This window comes from Camelus dromedarius, chromosome 9, assembly GCF_036321535.1.
Source record: "Camelus dromedarius isolate mCamDro1 chromosome 9, mCamDro1.pat, whole genome shotgun sequence".
Classification (NCBI taxonomy): domain Eukaryota; kingdom Metazoa; phylum Chordata; class Mammalia; order Artiodactyla; family Camelidae; genus Camelus; species Camelus dromedarius.
In genome coordinates, this window is record NC_087444.1 from 78,753,000 (window position 1) to 78,776,752 (window position 23,753).

Here is a 23,753-nt window from a genome sequence, read left to right on the forward strand (position 1 = left end):
TGGGGTGGAAACTGAGGTCTCATTGAAACCAAATCCCACTTTTATCCACACCTCTTAATGCCTTTTTCTATCTTGAGTTCTAGTAAAGTGTCTACTCTGCTTTTTAAAATATTGAATTGGGTAAATTAATGATAAAAGGCAATATCTGACACATTTTCATAAGAAATGTGCCTACTCTGCACAAGAATGTTAGAGATAAAATGTGTTTCAAGAGACAGCGTTTCAAGTTATAGCAGCAGGAACCCTGAGGAATTCATGCATTAAAAAAAATTGTTGCTATCTTTTTTTTTCTCTAGTTATAGAGAATCACAGTTTTCTGAGAAGCCAGTGTTGTAGATGTTGGGAAATGGTTTATCTTAAGGTTCTGCACAAAGGCACAAAATGAGCTAATTTAATCCTTGGAACATACAAATGTTATGTCCCTCACTGCTCTTACTGTACAGATTGTGGAACTGAGGCTTCATATTTTCACAGCCATCAAGCAGAACTTGTACTACAGTAAACATTTCCAGATGTTAAGTCCAACCACTTTTTTTGGACACAACTGCAAAGACTAGGTGTACTTCATCTCAGTGATGTGACGTTGGGCTCCCTTCATCTCTCTGAAACTCAGCGTCCAAATCAGTGCAACGGGGTTATTGGCATTTTTTTCTCATAGTGTGATTGGGAGGATAAAATAAAAAGTTGCCACAAGTAGTTGGTGGTTTTAAAAGTTCAGGCTTCTATCAAGTTTGGACCAATGTCAGTACTGGTTGATGGAACAATCTTTTTTCCTACAAAGCTCTCCTCGCAACTGAGCACCAGCCTGACGGGTGGGAGCTGTCCTTGGTGCTGAACAGCGGGTTCGGCTGCTGGTAGTAAAGCCCTCTGCAATCTTACGGGTCTTCAGCTAATCAGTTTCTGGCCCTCTTCCTGCAGAGTTGTCTTCAGTGTTAAAAGGAGCCCTTTCCAGCTCAGCTTTAATACTGGGTGGTGGAGCTCTTCTTTTTCCTGGAAAATGCTTCATCTTTCCTTCTCCCTCCGTCTTTCCCCTCCACTGAGATTTCTTGCTCTGCTTCCTTCCTGGTTCTGCCTCTGGTCTTCATAATTCTCCCACCCATATCTGCTCAAGCTCAGCCTCCTCCATGAGTCCTTTTCTGAGTTACCTTTCCTAACTTAGGGCTTCAGGTCAACCAAGACCTCCCTGGATAATCTATAGGAAAACCAGAAGTGCACACAACAAAGGGTCACATCCAGGAACTAGAGTATTCAAAGACTATTCCAGCTCAAAAATATTTATAAACATGAATGATTTTAACATCTATGCTAGTTTTGAAGGAGATCTGGTGTTGAAAAAGAGCTCATTGGCACTCTCCAGAGGAATTCCAGCCGTGATGTTCTCTGTCTCTGTTGCCTTGCATATCCTAGTTAACTTCTTCACGCCTCAGTGTTATGATATTCAAATTGTACGTTATCATCAGCCCCCTGAACCAAGTAATTTCTGTGCTGCAGGAAAAGGGGCAGTAGTGTGTGGTGATTAAAGCCTCGCCTCAGAGTTACACAGAACTGGGTTTAAATCCTATTGTTCTGAATGAAACTCAGAATTTCTCTTGTTAGAAAACTGACTCTTGACTGGTAGAAGTTTTTTGATAGTATTTAATTCCACTTCACTTCACAAATATTAAGTAAGGACTTTGTGCAAAGAAGCAGTGCATCAGTCGTGGCGGACATATGGACATGAATGAACCTGGGTTTTAGCCTCAAAGTGAGAACTTTCAAGCAGCGTAACTCCTGGAAATGGGAAAGTTACTTAACCCATTTAAGCCTCCTTTGCCTACTTTGTAATTTAAGACTAGTTGTTTTGCTCTTATAATTAATAAATTTTATATAATAGTAGCTACTATATGCGAGGCCTCTTTCAGATGGTGGGACAGAGTGGTAAAAAAAATCAAGGACTCTGAAGTAAGATAGACATGGTAACAGGATTATCTCTGCAAACTAATTGTATTGTCTTCAGCAAGCCATTTGACCTATCTCTGCCTTGTGAATTAATGTGCCATATGGAGGTAACTTCTAAATGAGGGTTAAATCAGTTAATACAATCTAAAGTACTTAGAGTCAGTACCTGCTATGCCTCGAGTGTTCTATACAAGAAGGTTTCTTTCTGTTGTTTCTTTTCGTCACCCCCGAAGAATAGCATTTGGTCTCATTTGCTGGCTGAAGGACAACAGGTACAGATGCTTTTTTTTGCTGGTGCTGCGCCAGGAGGAGTGTCTGGTGCCTTGGTGGATTAGGCTTCTGTCCAGAGGAGGAGTTGCCCAGGGATGGAAGAACTGACTTTCAGTCCATCTTGGAAGGACCTGCTCCTGGTCTTGAATGAGGCACCCACCCCTCCCACCCTTGTTTCTCTTTGTGGTTCTGGATGATCTGAGTTGCTGAGTTGACTACCTTCACAGTGAGGAGACAGGGAAGCAGGCTTAAACCCGAGCTCTGGACCTCAGAGACCTTCTGTGGTCTCTGTGGATTTGGAGAAGAGCTGGAGTGGAAAACGTTTTTTACTGATGCTCTGCAGAGGCTTAAAGGGAGGAGGAGCAGAGGAAAGTCAGGCTTAGAGCCATCTTTTAGTTCAGGCCATCAGGCATTGACTGATTTTTTTTCCCAAATATCAGGCCCTGTGCTTGATCTGGATCATGGGGCATAGAGATGAGTGAGAAACTGTTCCTATTAGAAGAACTAGATCCCTTCAGTGGTAATCTGTAAGAAGAGAAGGAACTCCTCTGAAACATCTACTTATATTTTAAAAATTCTTAATGAGCTTGTGAGGAGAAATAAAGTAACTCATGTACCAGGTTAGTTATTAAATATGAAATCCATTAATTAGGTCACTAAAAGAGACAGCACTCCAACCCAAAGTGGCTTAAGTGAAAAGTGAATTTATTGGTTCACATAAGAGGAATTTCTAAGGGTAGAACAGACTTCAGTCATGTCTGGATCCAAAAACTCAACAAAGTCATTAGAACCACATTTTCCCCCTCTCCTTCATTGGTTTGGATTTCTTTTCACTGAATCTGTAACTTCACTATTCCTACCAAAAATAAAGAGTGTCTTTCCTTGCCCCGTGGCTTAGGATTTGGCCATGTGACTTCCTTTGGCCAATGGCATCTTCTTGGCTGTGACATGACCAAAGCTCTGAAAATCCATTGCACAGTTGGGGCCAATTCACTCGGCTACTATAAGGAGAAAACTCATGCTTGAGCTTGCCCTCTGGTCCAAGGAAAAGGATGGGAGATACATGAATCAGAGTGTCCTCTAGCTAAGCCAAGCCCGCATCAGTCAGCACTGGTTTGCACAAGCAAGCCTAGCCAAGATCAGAAGAACCATTCAGATGAGCCCAGCCTGGATTAGCTAACCCTCAGCTGACTGAAGATTCCTGAGAATAAATGACACGTGTTAAGACACTACATCTTAGGATGATTTGTTACACAACATTTTCCTGCCAATTGCTGATTGATACACTCTAGTTGACCCAAATTAGTTCCATTTGTCCACCACTACCAAAAAATTGTCATCAGAGACTGAGCACTTGGGCAAGTTACTTTTCTTGGATAGAAAGGTGGAATCAGCACCATCATAACTAGAAAAGGAAAATTATGGTTCTCTGGAAAAAAATCAGAGTGCATCACACATTTGTATATAGATCCTCTGCAGAAAAAAAAAATCAACAATTCTTGACTCTGGAAAGGGGTCCTGAAGAGGTCATTCATGGGGTGCAGAGCCCCAGTGAGGGCAGCATACCCGCCCCAGGGCTGCCTTCACCTCCTTGTTCCGAAGGCTGTAGATGAGGGGGTTGAGCATGGGGGTCACCAGGGTGTAGGACAGGGACACCACCTGCTTGCTCTCCGGCGAGTAGCTGGCCTTGGGTCGCAGGTGGATGACCCCTGTTGTGCCGTAAAACAGAACCACCACAACGAGGTGGGAGGCACACGTGGACAGGGCCTTGTGGCGCCCCCTGGCGGACGGCATCCGTAGCACAGTGGCCAAGATCCCGACGTAGGACGTGGCTATCAGACAGAAGGGAACCATGATGACCAGCACTGTGGCCGCCAACACGTTGGCTTCGAAGAGCCTGGTGTCCGCACACACCAGGCTCAGCAGAGGAGCGATGTCACAGAAGAAGTGGCGGATGCCACGTGGCCCGCAGAAAGGGAAGCGGAAGAGCCAGGCGGTGAAGACCAGCGACACGGGGACTCCGGCCAGCCAGCACGCGGCGGCCAGCAGGTGGCAGAGGCGGGGGCTCATGATGGCGCCGTAGCGCAGGGGCCTGCAGATGGCCACGTAGCGGTCCCAGGCCACGGTGGTCAGGAGGAAGCACTCGGACGTGACGCACGACAGCACCAGGAGCAGCTGCAGGGCGCAGCCGGCGGGGGACACGCCCAGCCCGGGCCGCAGCAGGGTCACCAGCAGCCGGGGCACAACGTCCAGCGAGAAGCAGAGCTCCAGCAGGGCCAGCTGGCGCAGGAAGAAGTACATGGGCGCGCGCAGGGCCGGGTCCCGCGCGGTCAGCAGCGCGATGAGCGCGTTGCCCAGCAGCGCGAGCAGGAACGCGGGCAGCGAGAGCGCGGCGAGCAGCGGGCGCAGCGCGGGCAGGTGCGCGAAGCCCAGCAGCGCGAAGTCGCCGGCCGAGCTCCGGTTGGCCGCGGGCGGGGCCGCGGGGGCGCCCGGGGGAGCCCAGGCCGCCGGCATGGGCCCGGGGGTGCGGGGGGGCCCGAGCCCGGGGGCGGCGGAGCCTGGGGGAGGGGAAGCGGTCAGGAGAAGCATGCAGTGGAGACGTGCGCCTGCCCGGCCTCTGTCCCCCACAGGGCGCGCGACACGGGGCGGCGAGCGAGCGTCACAAAAGGCAGCTCGGACGGTGCCCCGCGCGGGGCCCCCCTTGCCTGCGCAGTGGACGCGGAATGAGACCCAAAGGCCTTACCGAGACCCCCGGCCCCGACCACCTCTCTGACTCTTCTCCACTGAGCGCCGCCCTCAATGCGTCAGATGGGAAAGTGTCTTCTCCCCTTGGCGTTCACCATCTATAGGAGGAGACAGACTTCACGGAACAAAAACTAAGTTTATCTTGATTTCAGACTGTACCCTCCCTTATACGGTGCTGTAACTTCTCTCTCATCAGTTTTTTGTGAAGAACGAGTGAAATAATACACAGAAATTCTTAGAAGTGGGGCTGGCAGGAAATGCTCAGTAAGGGTGGGTGACCACGTCCGTGGGCATCAGTGTTTGTGAAATGAATCCAAAAGCCTCATCCTGTTCCTTCTACACTCGTATTTCATACAAGGGGAAGCTTAGGTAGGCTGTCATGGTATTCAAGCCCCCTTGAGGTACGGCGCTCATGTTCAGTTTATTTTTTTCAGCCAGAGAGTAGTCAGTGCACCAGGCACTGTGGCAGGCAGTGAGCTGGAATTCGGAGATGAACTGGAAAATCAAACCTGTTTCCTGTCCTCAACGCTCTGGGCAAGGGAGGGATGCCTTCTTCAGGAGGGGAGCAAGGTTTTTGTATAGCGGCTTCCCAGCACCTGGCCTCACGTGTGGCTCGTGTTAGGTGCTCCATCAACAGTTAGAGCACGCACCCACCTCTGTCTTGCCCACGATTTTAGGCCCAGCACCTAACACAAGGCTCACAGTAGGTGCTGAATAAATATTTATTGAATGACCGAACATCCGTCTTGCACATCTTCCCCATAACCTAGTACAGTGTCTGGCACACATAGAAGAAGTAGCTCAAAAATATTTGTTGAATACGTAAGGAGAGGATCTGCTCTCGTTTCTCACCACGCCCCTCTGCTTAAATGCATTCTTCTCATAATTTCCCTAAGTCCTCACTCACTGCCCTTTCCTGCCTCACGCTGACATTCCCAGTCTTTCCCACTCAGTCCTAAAGTCATGCCAGTCTCAAACCGCATGGCATCTGGCTGCACAGTGCAACAGTGGGAGCTGGAGTCAGAGTGTGTGTGGAAGCTCTATGTCTGTCACTAATTAACCCTGCATTTCCAGCCAGAAGGCTATTCTCCTTCAATCTTTGCCTTCTTATCTGTAAGAGGGTTACGTACTTAAAAAAAAAAAAACAACAACCCAACCAAACAAAATAACAAACAAACCAAAAACTATAACAAACAAACAAAGAATCATGTCTCAGGATTGTGGCTGAGGAAAATTGAGCCCAGAGAATATGTTTCTTATTCAAAGTTAAGGAGGAAACTGGCACTCTTAAATCAAATAACTTTCCCAAAGTCACACAGCTGGTAAACAGTAGACCAGACATTCACATCTAGTCTTTCCATCTGCCAAGTTCACAGTTCACATCTCAAAGTTGGGGATGTGATTTAAAAAACCACTATGCACTGATCAGTGGTCTTACATTGCACCATCCGCATGACAAGCACCCTGGTCTAGGCCATGATCATCCTTCACATAAAGGATGTCATAGGCTTATTGGTGGCCCTCTGCTTCCACTCTTGCCAGCCCCAACCCATTCCCCGCCAGAGCCACACGAGTGATGCATTGTGGAAAACTGGGTGACTGCAGTTCTCCTGAGAAGCATAGCACATAGTTCCTGCATCGCAGACTGGAGACTCTGTGTCCGTCTCCTGGTGGACACAGTTTGGATTCCTCTTCTGGTACCTGAACCAGCAAGGGCCCCCATCACCTCTGCAGGCAACCATGTCTGCCTTCACTCTTCTGAAGATTTCTCCCTCATCTTATTTACTCAACTGATATTTCTTGAGCAGCTATTCTGGTCTCAGCACTGTGCCAAGTAACTAGGCTTCTCTACAGAGATTGCCAGGGGAAAGGTTAGAACCAGAGAGAGTGATCAAGACGCTATTGCAGTAGCCCTAGTAAGGGATGAGAGTGGCTGGGGCTGTGGTGGTAGAGATGTGGACGCTCTCAGGATAAAATCTGGAGGTTGAGTCAGTAGCATTCCTGATGTATTGGGTAGGAGGGATGTGAGGGGTGAAGGGTGGGGAGGAACTAAGGGTAACTCCTAAATATCCAGCTAGCACAACGGGATAAGCCATTTACTGAGGTGATGGAAAGATTTGGACATGGTCAAGTTTGGGTGGGGGTAAGGAGAGTGAGGGTTCAGCTTGGGATGTAGGTGTGAGAGTTCTGTGAGACTCCCCCACTGGGTTGTAGTGGAGACAGCTGGACTTACAGGACTGGGGTTCAGATGAGAGCCTCAGATGGGGGTAAACATTTGGGCACTGTCAGCATACAGAATTTTCTGCTGTGCATTGGATGAGCGTACTCAGAGAGACACTGTTGACTTGATGTCTCCAAGTTTCCATTTCCTCCTCTGTAACGGGGAGGCTGTAAGAGCCTGTTGGTAATACCGTAGTGATGGGCACTCACTACGACTGCATGGAGAGCCGTTACTGTCAGCCTCGTCTCCCGTGTGCCGGAATGGAGGGTCAGAGAAGTTGAGTGACTTTGCCCAAGTAAATGGCGAAGCAGGGATCTGAATCCATAGTGTCCAGCCCCAGGGTAAACTCTATCCCGTGTGGCCTCTACACATAGTAGATAATGAGTAGGTTATAAAGTAATACATTAGTTCCCTCCCCTACGCCTGTCTGACTTACCCCAAACCCACAGCACATCCGCTCCTCCTGCCTGCCCGCAGTCCTCATGGATGTAGTCATCCATGTGCACTTACCCTGTGAGAATTATGTCCTCTGCTTCCTGTGAATCTCGGGGATCCTGAGCAAAGCTCACACAGCGCTGGGTTCAAATCCAGACCCGCCCTTTCCTGATTATGGGCAAGGACTTTTGACCCCCTAAACTTCCATTGCCTGGTAAAGAAACTGGGGAAATTTTTTTTTTTTAAATACCCTATCTTCAGAGTCATAAGAATCCAATGAGGTTGCATGTCAGAGACTGCAGACAATACCCAGCACCCAGTGGACATCTCAGCATGGAGGAACATACCACTGGGTTGTGGCTGAGAGGACACGTGTGGGTTGTGGATAAGTGAGATGTTAGTTTTCCCATAAATTGTAAATACTTTTTACATACATGGTTGGCAGGAGTGCCAAGTGGAACAAATTCTCTGGAGGGCACAGTGGCACCGTCTGCCCACACGAGCACTCAGGAAACCCTTTGGCTCTGCAGTGCGACTTCTAGGAATGTATCGTCCTGACAGATTCTCACGTGCGCTCAAGGGTCTGTGAGTGAGGTTAATGAAAGCAGAGCATTAGCTCTAAGAATATAAGATTGGAAGGAACCTGATGTCTATTGATAAGGGCCTGAGGAAATGCATTATGGTATATTCTTACAGTAGAAAGCTACCATGCAGTTGCCATGGGCAAGAGTGGTGCTAGCACATGAGGAGCAAGGTGCAGAACACTCCGGAGAACGTGCTGTAATGTCTATAAACGACAGAGGACATTTTTAACATTATATAGCATTATATTTATATACATATAAAGTGTGTATATATTTGTAATATATGCAATGAATATACATATACATGTGTACGTGCATATATATACACACACACACACACACACACAATGAATGTTTCTGGAAAAAACACACAAGATGCTAACAGTGGTCACCTCTGGAGAATTTCACTGAGAGTCAGTCAAGAGACATTTGCCATCATACAGTCTCGACCATTTAAACTTTTGTCCATAGACATGTATTTGGTTTCTAAAAGTTTAAAAAATTTTAAACATTGAAGAAGGAACGAAAGACCTTCACAAACAAACTTGCTATAAAAATATTCGATCGCCTTCTATGAGGTGTCTAGAGTAGTCAGATTCATAGAGACAGAGGTAAAACGGTGGCTTCTGGGGGCTGCGAGCAGGGGAAATGGTGAGTTCAGATGGTAAATTTTATGTTATGTGCATGCTACCACAACTTAGTAAAATAATTATAAACAAATGAATATAACAAAACAGACCTACAGATATAGAGAACAAACTGGTGGTTACCAGTGGGGAGAAGGATGGGAGAGGGGCAGGTTAGGGGCAGGGGATTAGGAGGCACAAAGTACTATGTATAAAATAAATAAGCTACGAGGTCACATTGTACAGCACAGGGAATGTGGCCAATGTTTTATAACTTTAAATGGAGTGTTATCTATAAGAGTATTGAATCACTATGTTGTACCCCTGAAACTAATATAATACTGTGAATCAATTATACTTCACCAGCTACCTGTCTGTCTGTATTTAAATAGCATAAGTATGTACACGTTCCCCTGGAAACCAATTCCAAGTGATAACCAGGGCTTATAGCTTGACTTCCACTCTTCGGGCTTTTCTTAGATACACAAAATGTTTTAAATGAATGGACTCCTACTATAATTTCATCTAACACTTTGGAATCAGCGGAAAAACCATGTTTATAAAAATTTACCTGTAATTCCATTACCTACAGATTGTCCCTGTGAATGTTTGATGCATCAGATATACAGATACTAATTTCGTTTTGAAAACAAAATTGCAATTGATTTTTCTTCACATTTTGCATTTTAGTGTGTTTCCTCTATGGAATATTTCTCCACATTTATAAAGATACTCGTAACTGCGATTTTAATCAGTGCAAAATATCTTGTCCTATGGTGTTGGCAAATAATACTTAACCAATTCCAAGTTAAATAAATCACAAAAGAAAGCCGAATGAGGTTAGGGAAAGCACTTGCCTCATGGGCCTGTGGTGGGGATGAATGCAGCCAGTCCATTAGAACTCGTAACACAGGTCCTGGCACACAGCAAGCGTTGAATCAGTGCTGCCTTGCTGTCATCAGTACCGCATGATCAAGTTGTACTCAATTTTTTAGAATTCTAAAGAATGCTACGGTGGACATCTTTGTAGGCAAATGTTTGGCTTATCTTTTTAAATGGATTTATGGTGAAAAAGAATTAAGAGAGTGAGAAAGAGGAAGGGAGGCATGAAATAAGGTAAAAGGGCAGGAGAAACAGAGGGAAGGAAAGAAGGAAGAATGGGAATTACTTTACAGTTACAGAACATAAAGTTTCTTAGGGTCAGCCAATGCTCTTCATTTGGGGACCAGAGAAAGTGAAGCTCGGAGAGGATCAGTCTGCCCACATGACCCAACAACCCTTTCCCACCTTCATGCTCCTGCCGTCATTCAGTTCTGTAAGGTTATCTTCTGATGATGAATGAGGCAGAGAATGGAAGCCCAGTGAGCTTCACTAACTCACCAAGCAAAGCGGGCACACTCACAGCCCTCCTCCCATTTATACTCTTGGAAGAACCACCCTGTTTTCCCTGAATAACCAAAGGATGCTGTGGTGCCAAAGAGGACAGAGGTGGCGCCCCAGCTCCCAGGGCGTCCACAGCTCAGAGGCTTGGCTGAAGGTAGGCTCAACAAGATACCAGCTTCTGGCCAGGGACCTTGAGGCTGTCATTCTCCCTGAAGATCTCAGACTCAGGGCTCATTATCCACCCTCTGTGACCAGCTGCAGGCAGTGGGGAGATGCCCTGCTGTTCTGCTTACCCCCTTCCTCCGTGACCCAGGCGGAGAGTCACCTCTCCATGGCAGAAAAGCCCAGTTCCACAGCAAGGATGCTTGATGTTGGCAAGGGTGTGAATGATGGGTCCTCTTCTACTTTTCTGGGGGGAGTGCAAACCAATACAGCCACCCTGGGGGGGGGGCGGGGCAAGCTGGTAGAGCCAAGTTAAAATTAAAACCTGTCTTAAAAAAAAAAAAACCCACCCGGCCTTCCCTAATGCACGTCAAACCCTCAGTGAGGCATCATCTCACACCTGCTCTGAAGTTCATTATCAAAAGGGCAAGAGATAACAAATGCTGATAAGGGTGCAGAGAATATTGCTACCGTTATTATTTTGTTATTTTTCCAGGAAGAGGTAGGAGCAAGCACTAAGGTCCTCAGGCTGGAGGGCATTTGCAAGAGTTGAGGAAAAGGTCAGATGATATAAAACCCTCGAGGCCATGACAGAGGGTTACCATGGGAAGCAACTACAGAATTTTAACTCAGTAAAGGATATAATTTAATTTAGGTTCATTCTGCGTTATTTTTGTGAAGCATATTAGGAGCATTAAATGAATTACACATGTGAAACATGCATCCCTGGGGTTGGCACATAGTAAATTGCAGTGGATGTGTTGTTGGCTAGCTCCCCCTGCAGGCTGGGAGGTCCTTGAGGGCAGGGTCTGTGTCTGATTTACCTCTGTGTTCTCAGTGCCCAGCACAGAGCCTGGCACAGCATAGGGGTGTGTGTGTGTGTGTGAGAAGTCTTTGGTTGCAAGCAACAGAAATTGACTTTATCAGGAGGACAGGAAGCCCATGCCTCCATCTCCCTATCAGCAGGAGCCTTGAGGGGGCCCCCAGACCTGCATACTCCTTTTAAGAACCCCTCCTTCTCTCCTCAACCTTGCCCTTGCTTTCTGCCTTGAAACTACCAGGACTTAACTCCTTGGGTCCTCGGCCACTCAGCATATAAAGACAAGTCTCCCAGGTCATCCCTCATTCTTTGGACTCTAATCCTCTCACACATCTGTGGGCAGACAGTCAAAACTCCCAGGCATTCCCTGTCCCTCCTCACAGCTTTTATAATACGGGATTGTTAAAGCTGCTAGATTCATACATGCCTGCAGCCAGCCACACCCTCTAGTGCACCGATCACCATCAAACACGCCATGTACTTCATGCAACTGGTTTTATTGTCTGACTTCCTGACCAAAGTGTAAGCTCCATGAGGATAGGACTTTGATTTGTTTTATTCACTCCTGTTTCCCCAGTGCTTAGCACAAAGTAGGCACTCAATAAAGATCTGTTGATGGACTTAATAGCTGAACAAAGCAAAACACTGAATCTCTTGGAAGTCTATGAGGCTGCTGGTAGAATCTATCGAAAAGCCAAATTATTATATCTCAGAAAACACAGAATTGAGGCAATTCTCAGGACCCTAAAACAAGTGGACTCTCTTCTGGAATCTTTGCAATGAATGAGCTCTGAGCATCTCCCATCCATGAGGCACAGGAAGGAAAAATGGATTGACTATCACTCAGAGGCCAGAGTGCCATGACTGGATATCTTACTAACACAGTGTACTTCTCTGTCTCCGTAAGAACACGTTCAGTTGCAAGATATCAAAGATCTTTTAAAAGTGGCTTAAGCCACAGAACGAGAAGACAAGCCACAGAATGAAAAAAAAAATAATGCAAAAGACATGTGATATAGGACCGCTCTCCAAAATATACAAAGAACTCTTAAAACCCAACCATAAGAAAAACAGCAGCCCAACTTAAAGATGGGCAAAAGACCCTAACAGACGCCTCGTCTAAGAAGATACACAAATGCCAAATAAGCATGTGAAAATGTGCCCCAAGCCAGAAGTGGGGGGGTGTCACTGATTCTGTTTCTCAAGCCTAAGCTCGAAAACACTACACAAAACTGCCCTTGAGGAAGGCGAAACGGTTGGTACAAAGTCAGTTCCTTGTGGGTGGTTAAACTGAGGACCTCAGTTTCCTGCTGGCACTTGGTGGCAGACAGAATAATAATGAAGATGTCCACATCCCAAGTCCCAGATCCTATGGATATGTTACATGACACAGCAAAAGGGACTTTGCAGATGTGATGAAGGATCTTGCAATGGAGATATTACCCTAGATTATCCAGGTGGGCGCAGTGCGATCACAAGGGTCCTTGTATGGGAAAGTGGGAGGTGGGAGAGTCAGAACTGGAGAAAATACGATGATGGAAGCAGAGATCTGAGTGATGCGGTCTCTGCCTTTGAAGATGAAGGAAGGAGACACGCGCGAGTGAAGGAATGCTGGAGATCTCTAGACGCTGGGAAAGACAACGGGATGGGTTCTCCCCTAGAGCCTCCTCCAGAAGAGATGCAGCCAAGCTGAGACTTCTATTCTACCCTTTTGAAATGATTTTCAGATTTCTGGCCTCCAGTACTGTAAGATAACAAATTTGTTTAGCTTTATTCCACCAAGTTTGTGGTGATTTGTAACTGCAGGAATAGCAAACTGATGCAGCCTCCCTAAGATGCAGGGGTTGGGGCAACACTGGAGTCCCCTGGGCTGAATTCCAAAGACAGAAAATCAAAGGCAACCTAACACAGAGAGTGCAAAGTCCCGAATTTAAGCACCAGACCAGGCTAAGAGCAGAAGAGACTGCAACAATATTGGAATTGGTGAGGGTTCACACAGATAACTCAATTCAAACTGTTTCAGGAGGGGAAAAAAAAAAAAAAAGAAATGTATTAGCTCATGTAAATGTAATGTATGGAGGTAGAGTCAGACTGACCCTTAATGCAGGGTTCCAAAAAGACATCCACAGAAATGCTCTTCTGTTTCGTTTTCTCCTTTCATCTCTGCCTGTTCTAGCTGTCTCCACTCTTGGAGTCCTCATGGCGGCGCAACGACGCCATCATCTCACAGGGCTACATCCTTCTAGATTCAAAAACAGCAAGAGAGAAGGATCTTTCTGTGGCTCCGTTAGGTAGACAGAAGCCCAGAGACGCAACCTGATAGCTCCGCCTTAGTGGACACGCTGCTCGCTGAGCCAACCTCTGTGATCCTGATTGGCTGAGGCAGAGTTCATGCTCCATCCTGAACCGGTGTCTCTGATCCTGATTGGCTGAGGCAGAGTTCATGCTCCACCCTGAACCAGTGTCTCTGATCCTGATTGGCTGAGGCTGAAGTCACATGCTCTATACTTAGAGCCTGAAAAGGGAGCTCTATGCCGAGCGCTCAGACCAGAAGTGGAGGTAAAGAATATGCCTTGAACAGTAGGGAATGGATTCTGGGGAGAAAAACCGTAAATGTGCACTACAGAAGCTGTGCTGGAGAAGACGGAGCATAAGGCATGCCTCTCAGAACAGAATCTGTGGACAGCAGAAAAGTCTCTCTGTGTGCAGTGCCCACCGTGAGGGGAAGACGAGCCGTCTACTGTATGTAACAGACCGACAGCGCAGGGGGCGTGGGAGCATGCAGAAGGTCTTAATTCGGGTTAGGAGACTTGTATATTGTTTTCCAGAGATCACCATTGGGTTGGGTTTTAAATGATGGTAAAGAATTTGCCAGAGAGGAGAAGAGTTTCAGTTTGCGAGAGTTCCTGTTTGGGAAGGAGAGATGGATACCGGTAAAGGAACAGATTTTAGGAAGGGCTGAAGGTGAGAGACAGTGAGATGGTAAATTCTGAGTGGAGACCAGGGCTTCGAGGGCGCGTGGGACAGCAAAAGGAAGATAGGGCTGAAGGGGGAGAAAAATAAGGTACCTCGACAAGGACCTGGAAGGCCTGCTTGGAGGGTTTAAACGTTGTCCGTAGGGCAGAGCGGGGCTGAAGTACGTCATGATCAAATAGTGTGTTGAAAAATTTTCCTTTAGAACAGTGACCAGAGTCAGTAACTAACACACACACACACACACACACACACACACCTTGCAAGAATGATTCAAGAAATACCTATACAGTTCTCACCGGTTCGCCAGCTGTTAACATTTTGCTCGATCTCCTTTTATGGCAGTGAGTCTCAACTGGGCGAGACTCTCCCCCCGGGGGACATTTGACAGTGTTAGAGGCAGTTTTTATTGTCGTGAGTTGGGGAGGACGTGACCTGCATCTAGTAGGTGGCGGCCAGGGACACTGCTGAATATCCTAACAGTGCACAGAACAGCCCCCCAGGACGAAGAATCGTCCCTTTGCAGGTGTCATAGGTGTCTGGGGGAACTCTGTTTTCGGCACGCAGCCCCCTTTGATTAAACCAGCTGAGGACTCTTCACCCCTAAATGCTGCGGGGTCCGCCTCCTAAGAACAAGGGCGTTCTCACCCGTAACCACAGTACTTTTTGAATAGTTATTCAGTTCTGCATCTGATTTGTAGTTGTGTTCAAATTTCTTTGGTCGTTTCGATAATGGTTTTTGTAACTTTTTAAAAATTAAATGTGCAGAATACAGTGAAGGATCCACATTGCATTCAACTGTCATGTTTAGTTTCTTTTAATCTAGGACAGTTTTTCTTTCATGACACTTAGTATTTAAAGAACTTAGTCCATTTTTTGAAGAATTTAGTCACTTTTGTTAAATGCAGGTTAAATATTTTTGGCAATAATACTACATAGGTAATGTTGGGTCTTTTTGGGTACATTACATTCAGAGACATGTGATGCCAGTTTAAAGGTCTCAACTCTTTTTTTAAAGCACATCTCTTTATTTTTTAATTAAAGTATAGTTGATTTACAATATTATGTTAGTTTTAGGTATACAACATGTGATTCAGTATTTTTATAGACTGTATTCCATTTAAAATTGTTACAGATAATGGCAGTGCTTCCCTGTGCTCTACAGTGTATTCTTGTTGCTCATATTTTGTTCATATTAGTTTGTAACTCTTGATCCCACACACCTCACTTGCCCCTCCTCCGTCCCTCTCCCCACTGGTAACCACTAAATTTTCCTCTGTATCTGTGAATCTGTTTCTGTTTTGCTATATACATTCGATTGTTTTATTCATTTGTTTTTATTTTTTAGATTCCACTTATAAATATTTGTAGAGTACAGAGGATATTATAGGATATTTGTCTTTCTCTGACATTTCTCGCAGCACAGTACTGTCTAGGTTCATCCATCTCATTGCAAATGGCAGAATTTCATTCTTTTTTATGGCTGAGTAGTATTTCATTGTGTGTATGTATGTATGTATGTGTATGTATATATATATATATATATATATATATATATATCACATCTTCTTTATCCAGTTATTTGTTGACGGACACTTAGGTTGCTTCCATGTCTTGGATATTGTAAATAGTGCTGCTATGGACATTGGGATGCAGGTGTCATTTTGAATTAGAGTTTCTGTTTTCTTTGGGTATATACCGAGGAGTGGAATTGTTGGATTATATGGTAGTTTTATTTTTAGATTTCTGAGGAACCTCCATACTCTTTTCCACAGTGGCTGCACCAATGCACATTCCCACCTGCAGTGTTCAAAGGTTCCCTTTCCTCCACATCCTTGACAATATTTGTTATATGTGATCTTTTTAATGGCAGCCATTCTGACAGATACGAGGTGATATCTTTGTGGTTTTTATTTGCATTTCTCTGATGATTAGTGATGTTGGACATTTTTTTCATGTGCCTGTTGGCCATCTGCATGTCTCCTTTGAAAAAAATATCTATTCAGGTCCTCTGCCCATTTTGTAATTGGGATGTTTGTTTTTTTGATATTGAGTTGTGTGAACTGTTTCTGTATTTTGGATATTAACTCTTCATTGGTCATGTTGTTTGCAAATATTTTCTCCCATTCTGTAGGGTGTCTTTTAAAAGAGTTTTGATAATTAGTGATATTGAGCATTTTTTTCATGTGCCTATTGATCATTTGTATTTCTTCCTTGGAGAATTGCTTGTTTAGATCTTCTGCCCATTTTTGGATTGGGTTGTTTTTTTTCCTTATTAAGTCGTATGAGCTGCTTATATATTCTGGAGGTCAAGCCTTTGTCAGTTTCATGTTTTGCAAAAATTTTCTCCCATTCCGTAGGTTGTCATTTTGTTTTATTTATGGTTTCCTTTGCTGTGTAGAAGCTTGTAGGTTTAATTAGGTCCCATTTGTTTATTCTTGCTTTTATTTCTGTTGCTTGGGTAGACTGTTCTAGGAGAACATCAGGAAATTGACACAACATTGTAAACTGACTATAACCTAATTTTAAAAAATGTTAAAAAAATAAATAAATAAAATATTTTTTATTGAAGTATAGTCAGTTTACAATATTGTGTCAATTTCTGGTGTCCAGCATAATGTTTCTGTCATATATATACATACATATATTTGTTTTCATATTCTTTTTTGTTATAGGTTACTACAAGATAGTGAATACAGTTCCCTGTGCTGTACAGTAGGACCTTGTTGTTTATTTTGTATATAGTAGTCAGTATCTGCAAATCTCGTGCTCTGCAGGGGTCAACTCCTGCTGCACTGGAAACCCTGGTCCTCGCTCCGTCAGAGGAATCGCTCCTCTCTTTTGTCTCTTTTGTCTCTTACTCCTGATTTTCTCTCCTTCCCCAACCTCCCTCTCCATCCTGTCTTTGGCCTCTCTCCCCATCACCTAATGCAGCCTCCTCCTCTCGTTCCTCTTTGATAATCTGCATCACGTTTGTTGTCCACTCTCCTTTTCTCTCCTCTCAAATTCTCACCCTTCCCTGTTGTCTTTCACTGAACTCCTCCTCATTTCCTGTCTCTCCCCGCTTTCCGCCTTAGTTATTTTTTCTCTCTCTGTGTCGCTCCTCTTTCCCACTCGGCCCTCCTCTCTGCCCTTTCCCCCTCTACTCTCTCACCTTCCTCTCCTCAGGCTCCAAGCAAAGCCTCTGGTTTATAGAAGACGTCCCTAGTTACCTGCTCAACATCCATTCCCCCTTCATATCCTCCTAACCAACCCCAGTTTTTCTCAGGCAGTAAGGTACCCAGTCCCGGGGGTGAATTTAATGGATGCAGACCTATCATAAAAATCTCATTTCCCTTCAGCCAGTTCACCCAGGGCCCATCATGTGACCCCATTCTGACCAATGAGATATAAGAAGAAGTTGGCTGGGAGCTCTGAGAAAAGCTTTGCTCCCTAATATGTGATGGGAAAAATCTTTTGCTTTTGGTCATTGTCATGAGGTTTGGTGCCACAGTGGCCCCCAAGGAAAACCAAGAACAGCCCACTTGAAGACAGAAGACTGAGAAAAGGAGCCCCTGGGTCCTGCATGGCCGTGATGTGCTGTCAGTCCACCCCTGGAATCACTTAAACCTGCATCTCTTACTGAGTAAGATAAGCACCTGTATTATTTGAGCTGATTTTCTTTGTAATTTCCTGTTACTTGCAGGCAAAAACATCTCAAGTGGTAATAGTACTAATGAATCAGAAAGGAAAGGATGGTAGGGGAAAAAAAGGTCCCAGATGTCTGCACCAAGGGCCTGAGTCATTGCTCTATTTACTAACCCGCTCTGGGCCTCTTCCTTACATGTGGAGGGAAAGGATGAACTGAATCATCTAAAGACACTGATTTGTCTGTGATAGGCTGTAGAAGCCAGGACTGTCCTCTCCCCAGAGTCTGCCTGGAAGTCTGATCACGTACAACATTTAGAGATGGCACGTGTGCCAGCTCATCTGATGGCCGCGTGAAGGGTGGACTGCACAGAGGAAGCGTGGGGGCAGGGAGGCCCATTAGGACGCAGTTGCAGGTGTCTAGGCAAGAGGTAGTGACAGAGTGGTTAGCAGTCAAGGTGGGGAAAGCTGGAAAGATTTGGTGTATATTTTGGTTGTAAAACTGACAGTTTTCTTTAGCAGCAAATGTGACCAAAACCAATTCAAGTAAGCTTAAGTCAAAATACAATTTTGTAGATCATGTAACTGGGGGAAAAGGAGGGAGAGCACAGAAGGAAAGAAAAATTACAAAGGAGCGTAACCCTGGGAAGAACTAGGGATCCACACCTCCAGCTCTCTCTCCTCTTCCTCCTCCTTTCCCTCTGTCTCCATCTCTCTCCCTTTGTAACCCCATCTTTCTGTCTCCTTCTCCTGTCTCTGCATCTCTTTATCTCCCATATCTGTCTCTACCTGCAAGTGTTGATTAAACTCAGTTGCTTACAGTCTAGGTAGGAAGGATATGGCTAGGCTGTCCCTCAGCTCTAGCAAAGCTTTATTGTCCCGGCACCCTTCATCCAATCCCAGCAAAGAAGGGGTGAGCCATGCTTGTGTCATTGCCTGCTCTGACACCAGATCGGTGTGGCCGAGATGGGATGCTATGAGTGATCGAGTCTGGATCACATGCCCACGGCTACAGCCAGAGGTTGGGCAGAACCGTGTGATCCAGAGTGGGGAGGGTACAGCTCAGGGGTAGAGTGCATGCCTAGCATGCACGCGGTCCTGGGATCAATCCCCAGACCCTCCATTAAATACATACATACATACATACCTAATTACCTGCCCCCCCCCAAATAAAATTAAAAAAAAGCTAGTGAGATACAGAGCTGGGTGGGACCACCCGGAGCAGAGCCTTCCCCTGGAGACAGGAGGGCGGGCGGGCACTCGCTTCTGCTCCTGCAGCTGCCGGGCAGCAGGTGGCCCTGAGCCGCTGAGAAGCCACCTTCCTGCTGGCCTCTGGCAGCCTGTCTAATTTCTCCTCATCACTCTCTGAAACTGTGTATCTCTGTCTTTTCCATTTAGTTAACTCCAGGTCACTCCTGAGTCTCAGACCGCACATCCCCTTCTCAGGGAAGCTGCCCCTGACCGCCCCCAGCTAGTCTGGTCTCCTCTAGGTCTGGGCCTCGTCTGACAGCCTCTCTCCATTGGAACGTCCCTCACAAATACATTTTCACTTTGTTTGTATGATTATTTGATTATCTGCATCTGCTTGAAGTGTGCCTTCCATGAATATCTTTCCAACATTTTCCCTGCATGTAGAACTCTTAAAAACATCTTTATTATGTTTTGTTAAATTTTAAATTAAAGCTATTTTAATTTTTACTGAAATATATTTGACACGACATTGTGTAAACTGAGGGTGTACAGCATGTTGACTTGATACTTTTATATATTGTAACATGACGATCATTGTAGCAAGTTAACACCTCTATCATAACACATAGTTATCAGTAATTATCATTTCTGACATTACATTGTGAAAATCTACAGACATAGTTAAACCTTGCAAGTATTTATAGTGAGCATACCCATATACCCGCCACCTAGATTCTACAGCTGAGATTTTACTATACTTGGGGTCACATGTCTGTCCATCTGTTCATCCCTATATCCACCCATCAATGTACCTTAATTTTGATGCGTTTCTAAGTAAGTCATAGTCACCAGTATACCCTCTGTCAGTGTCATAACATGCGCAGCGTTAGTTGGAGTCCAGTATTCTCTGATGGTTCTTTTTTCTCTTTTTGGGCCAAAATTTACCTACAGTGAATTGCCCAGGTCTTCAAGATAATTTTTGATAAGTTTTTACAAATGCATACACTCGTACAACCCGAATCCCTTTCAAGAGATACACTGATACCATCACCCCCAAGAAGTAGAATTTCTGGGTCAAAAGGTAGGTGTTATAATTAACTGTATAAGAAACTGCCACTCTCAGCAATAGAAGACGTAAATAGACTGTGGTATGCTCACAGTGGAATACCATGCAACAACGAGAAAGAACAGACTTGCTACAAGCAACAATATGGATGAATTCGAGCAAAAGAAGCCAAAAAAATTTTGTATGGTTCCATTTATATAAAGTTTTAAAACAAGCAAAACTAATCAATGATTTCAAAAAGGATAGTGGTGGCCTTTGCAGGCTAGTGGCGACTTTCTGGGGTACCGGTAACGCTTGTTTCCTGACCTGGTTGCTGTTACGAGTGTGTGCTCGTTTGTGAAGATTCATCAGGCTCCACAACTGTGGTTCATGTGCTTTTCTGTACATGGGTGACACTGGAATAAAAAGTTCACGAGGGAGGGTGTAGCTCAGTGGTAGAGCGTGTGCTCAGCATGCACGAGGTCCTGGGTTCGATCCCCAGCACCTCCATTTAAATAAACAAACAAACCAACCTAATTACTCCTTTTAAAAGTTTACTAAGCAGAGGACTAGGCTATCTTATTTGAGGATTCAGGCAGTTAATCACTATGCTGTCAAGATACAAGTGCCCTACCACTTCAGCAAACAAAAATGCGAGAAAAACGTGTAGAGGGAAATCCTTACAGTTAGGAGAAACATAAGAGGCGGATGAACCACAGGCAATGACTGGGTCTTATTAGAACACTTACGTGAACAGAAAAGTGACAATTGGGGAACTTGAACACTGACTGCATGCTGGATGGTGTCCACCCACATTGATTTACTAGGTCCACCAATTCAAATGCCAGCCTCTTCCAGAGACAACTGGTAGGTACACTCAAATAACACCAGCTATCTGGGCATCCCATGGCTCAGTTGAGTTGACAGATAAAAGTAACAGAAGTCCATATTTTATTCAGATTTGCTAAGTTTTTACTTAATATCCTTTCTCTGTTTCAGGATCCCAAATGAATTTTTTTACATTGAAGTGTGGTCAGTTTACAACATTGTGTCAATTTCTGGTGCACAGCATAGTATTTCGGTCTTACACATACATGCCTTTTCATATTCTTTTTCATTATAGGTTACTACAGGATATTGGGTATAGTTCTCTGTGCTGTACAGAGGAAACTTGTTGCTAATCTGTTTTCTATATGGTAGTTAGTATCTGCAAATCTCAGACTCCCAATTTATCCCTTCCCACCCCCTTTTCCCCACTGGTCACCATAAGGTGTTTTCTATGTCTGTGAGTCTGTTTCTGTTTTGTAAATAAGTTCATTTGTATCATTTTTTTAGATTCTGCATATAAGCGATATCATATGGTGTCTTTCTCTTTCTTGCTTACTTCACTTAGTATGATGATCTCCAGCTCCATCATGTTGCTGTAAATGGCATTATTTTATTCTTTTTTATGGCTGAGTAGTATTCCATTGTATAAATATACCACATCTTCTTTATCCAGTCTTCTGTCAATGGGCATTTAGGTTGCTTCTATGTCTTGGCTATTGTAAACAGTGCTGCTATGAACATTGGGGTACAGGTGTCTTTTCAAATTAGAGTTCCCTCTGGGTGTGTGCTCAGCAGTGGGACCACTGGGTCACCATATGACAATTAGTCGTTATGTCTCCCCAAGCTCCTCTTGCCTCTGACATTTTCTCAGACTTCCTTTGTATGGGTTGACCTTGGCAGTTTTCAGGACAACGGCTCAGGTATACTGCAGGCTGCCCCTCCACTTTGATACTTCCTCAGGATAGAATGGGGTATGGGATTTGGCAGGAAGACCACAGAGGTAAAGGGCCATTTCATCACGTCATTTCAGTGGTGCCTTCCGGCCACATGGCTTACGGCTGTTGACGTGACCAGATCAGGTTCTGTTTTCAGGGTCCCCGCTGCAGTCACTCCTCCCCAGGGGTCTGTAGACTGTTCCTCAGTTGTGATTTGTCTGGTGTTCTTCTCATGACTGGTCTTGGGCTGTGGGTTTTGGGGGAGGAACACCACAGAAGTAAAGTGCCTTCTTCATCACACCACAATGTATTTTTGTCTCCAGTTCTGTTTCTCTAAAAGGAGATGTGCCCATTGTGATGAGTGGAGAGCTCCTGCCTGGGGGAGGGGTGGAAGAAGCACCTGCTAAGGGCAGGGGCCATGGCTAGCTCACCCGCAGACCTCCAGCGCACAGCCAGGTCCCGCCTCCAGGAAACACTCCTGACAGTTTGAAAAGGAGAGAAGTAAGGGAGGAACCACGAGGCGGGTGGCTGGAGGTTATCATCATTCATTCCCCTGAGTATGTGTTTAGGGAGCATCTCCGCCTGATACAAGGCTCTGCTTGCTGGAGACACAGCAGCGAACAAGTCGTTCAGAAATCCCTGGATCTTCTGCTCCAGTGGAGGGAGATGAATTATAAACCAGTAAAGGTCAGTTTCTGACCTCAGCACTGCTGACCTTGGGGCCGGGTCGTTCTTGGCTGTGGCGGCTGTCCTGTGCCTTATAAGCCGTTGAGCAGCTTCTCTGTTAGAGAAGCTCTGTTAACAGCTCCCTGTTAGATGCCAGGAGCACCCCTCTTTCCAGTTGCGACAACCAAGAACGTCTCTAGGCATTGCCAAGTGTTCCTGGGGAGCAAAGACACCCCTAATTGAGAACTACTGCAGTCAAGAAACAAATGAGACCATTCCAGTCATTCAGCAAGGTTTCATGAGTGTGTGCTGTGTGCTCAGCACTGAAGATGCGACCAGGGGGCCAGACAGTCAAAGCCCCGTCCTCACCTGTGGGCCCATTTTACAAAGAGGAAGTGACTTCTCATAAAGCTGAAATGCATCCGGCTGAAGGGTGGCTGCACCGGGCCACTCAGGAAAAAATCTTTTCCTCCTGGCAACTGTGGGATGTGTTTTTTCAGCACAAAGACAGAGATGCTGTCCCTGGTGAGGAAGTGCCTGCCAGAGCCCCGGCCTCTCCACTAATGAGTTCAGCAAGTCAAAAAGTTTCTTCTCAATTCCCAGGCCAGTCTCTGCTCGCCTGTTCTTAACGAGCTCAGAGGCCCTGGTCCCCCGTGGCCATCGGAGGCCGATGGGGGCCCATTACTCCCGTCGCACCTGGCTCCCCCTGCTGCGGGCTCCAGCCCTGCGTCTCCGGGGCGGACGGACCTCTCTGGGCGCTGAGCATGTCAGCCGAGTTCTCATCCTTGGGGACCCACCAGGAATCTCAACTTAATGAGGCTTTTCTCAGCCATAAAAGAATGCGTGGTTATGATGAACTAAATTGACTTGGGGCCAATGGAATTTCCAACTTGTGTTAGCGAGTGAGAGCAGTCTCCCTGGGCACCAGGCTCTTCAGAGGGGGGCCGGCGGAGGCCAGCTGGAGCCGGCGCCCGCTGCGTTACTCTGCCTCTCTGTGGACGCTGAGCTTAGTGATCAGCGCAGGCGGTGAGGCTGGAGATGCGTGCTTCCTCCTGGCAATCAACCCTGGGTGAAAGCCCTGGGGTTTTAACTGACACTGATATGTTGACCCCTCCCCAAAACGTATACCTCCAGGCGGGCCTCCCCTTAACTCTCAGCCCCGTAGATCTCGCCGACTGTTTCTCCACTTGCATGTCTAACTGTCATCCCACAGTTAATATAGTAAAGTAGAACCATGACTGTACGTCCCCAGATCTGCCCTTTCTGCCATTATTTCCCCAGCTCAGTAAATGTGCCACCTGGGT

General features: G+C 45.7%; 2 protein-coding genes across 2 annotated transcripts in view; one reads left to right on the forward strand and one right to left on the reverse strand.

Annotated features, from left to right (window-relative positions):
• Window positions 1–23,753, forward strand: part of LOC116154678 (olfactory receptor 14A2-like) — a 67,084-nt gene that overhangs the window by 20,186 nt on the left and 23,145 nt on the right. The gene's annotated exons all lie outside the window — the stretch shown is intronic.
• Window positions 3,736–4,722, reverse strand: LOC116154996 (olfactory receptor 10A7). The gene has a single exon (XM_031459267.2). The coding sequence runs from the start codon at window positions 4,720–4,722 to the stop codon at window positions 3,736–3,738; it is 987 nt and encodes a 328-aa protein (XP_031315127.2).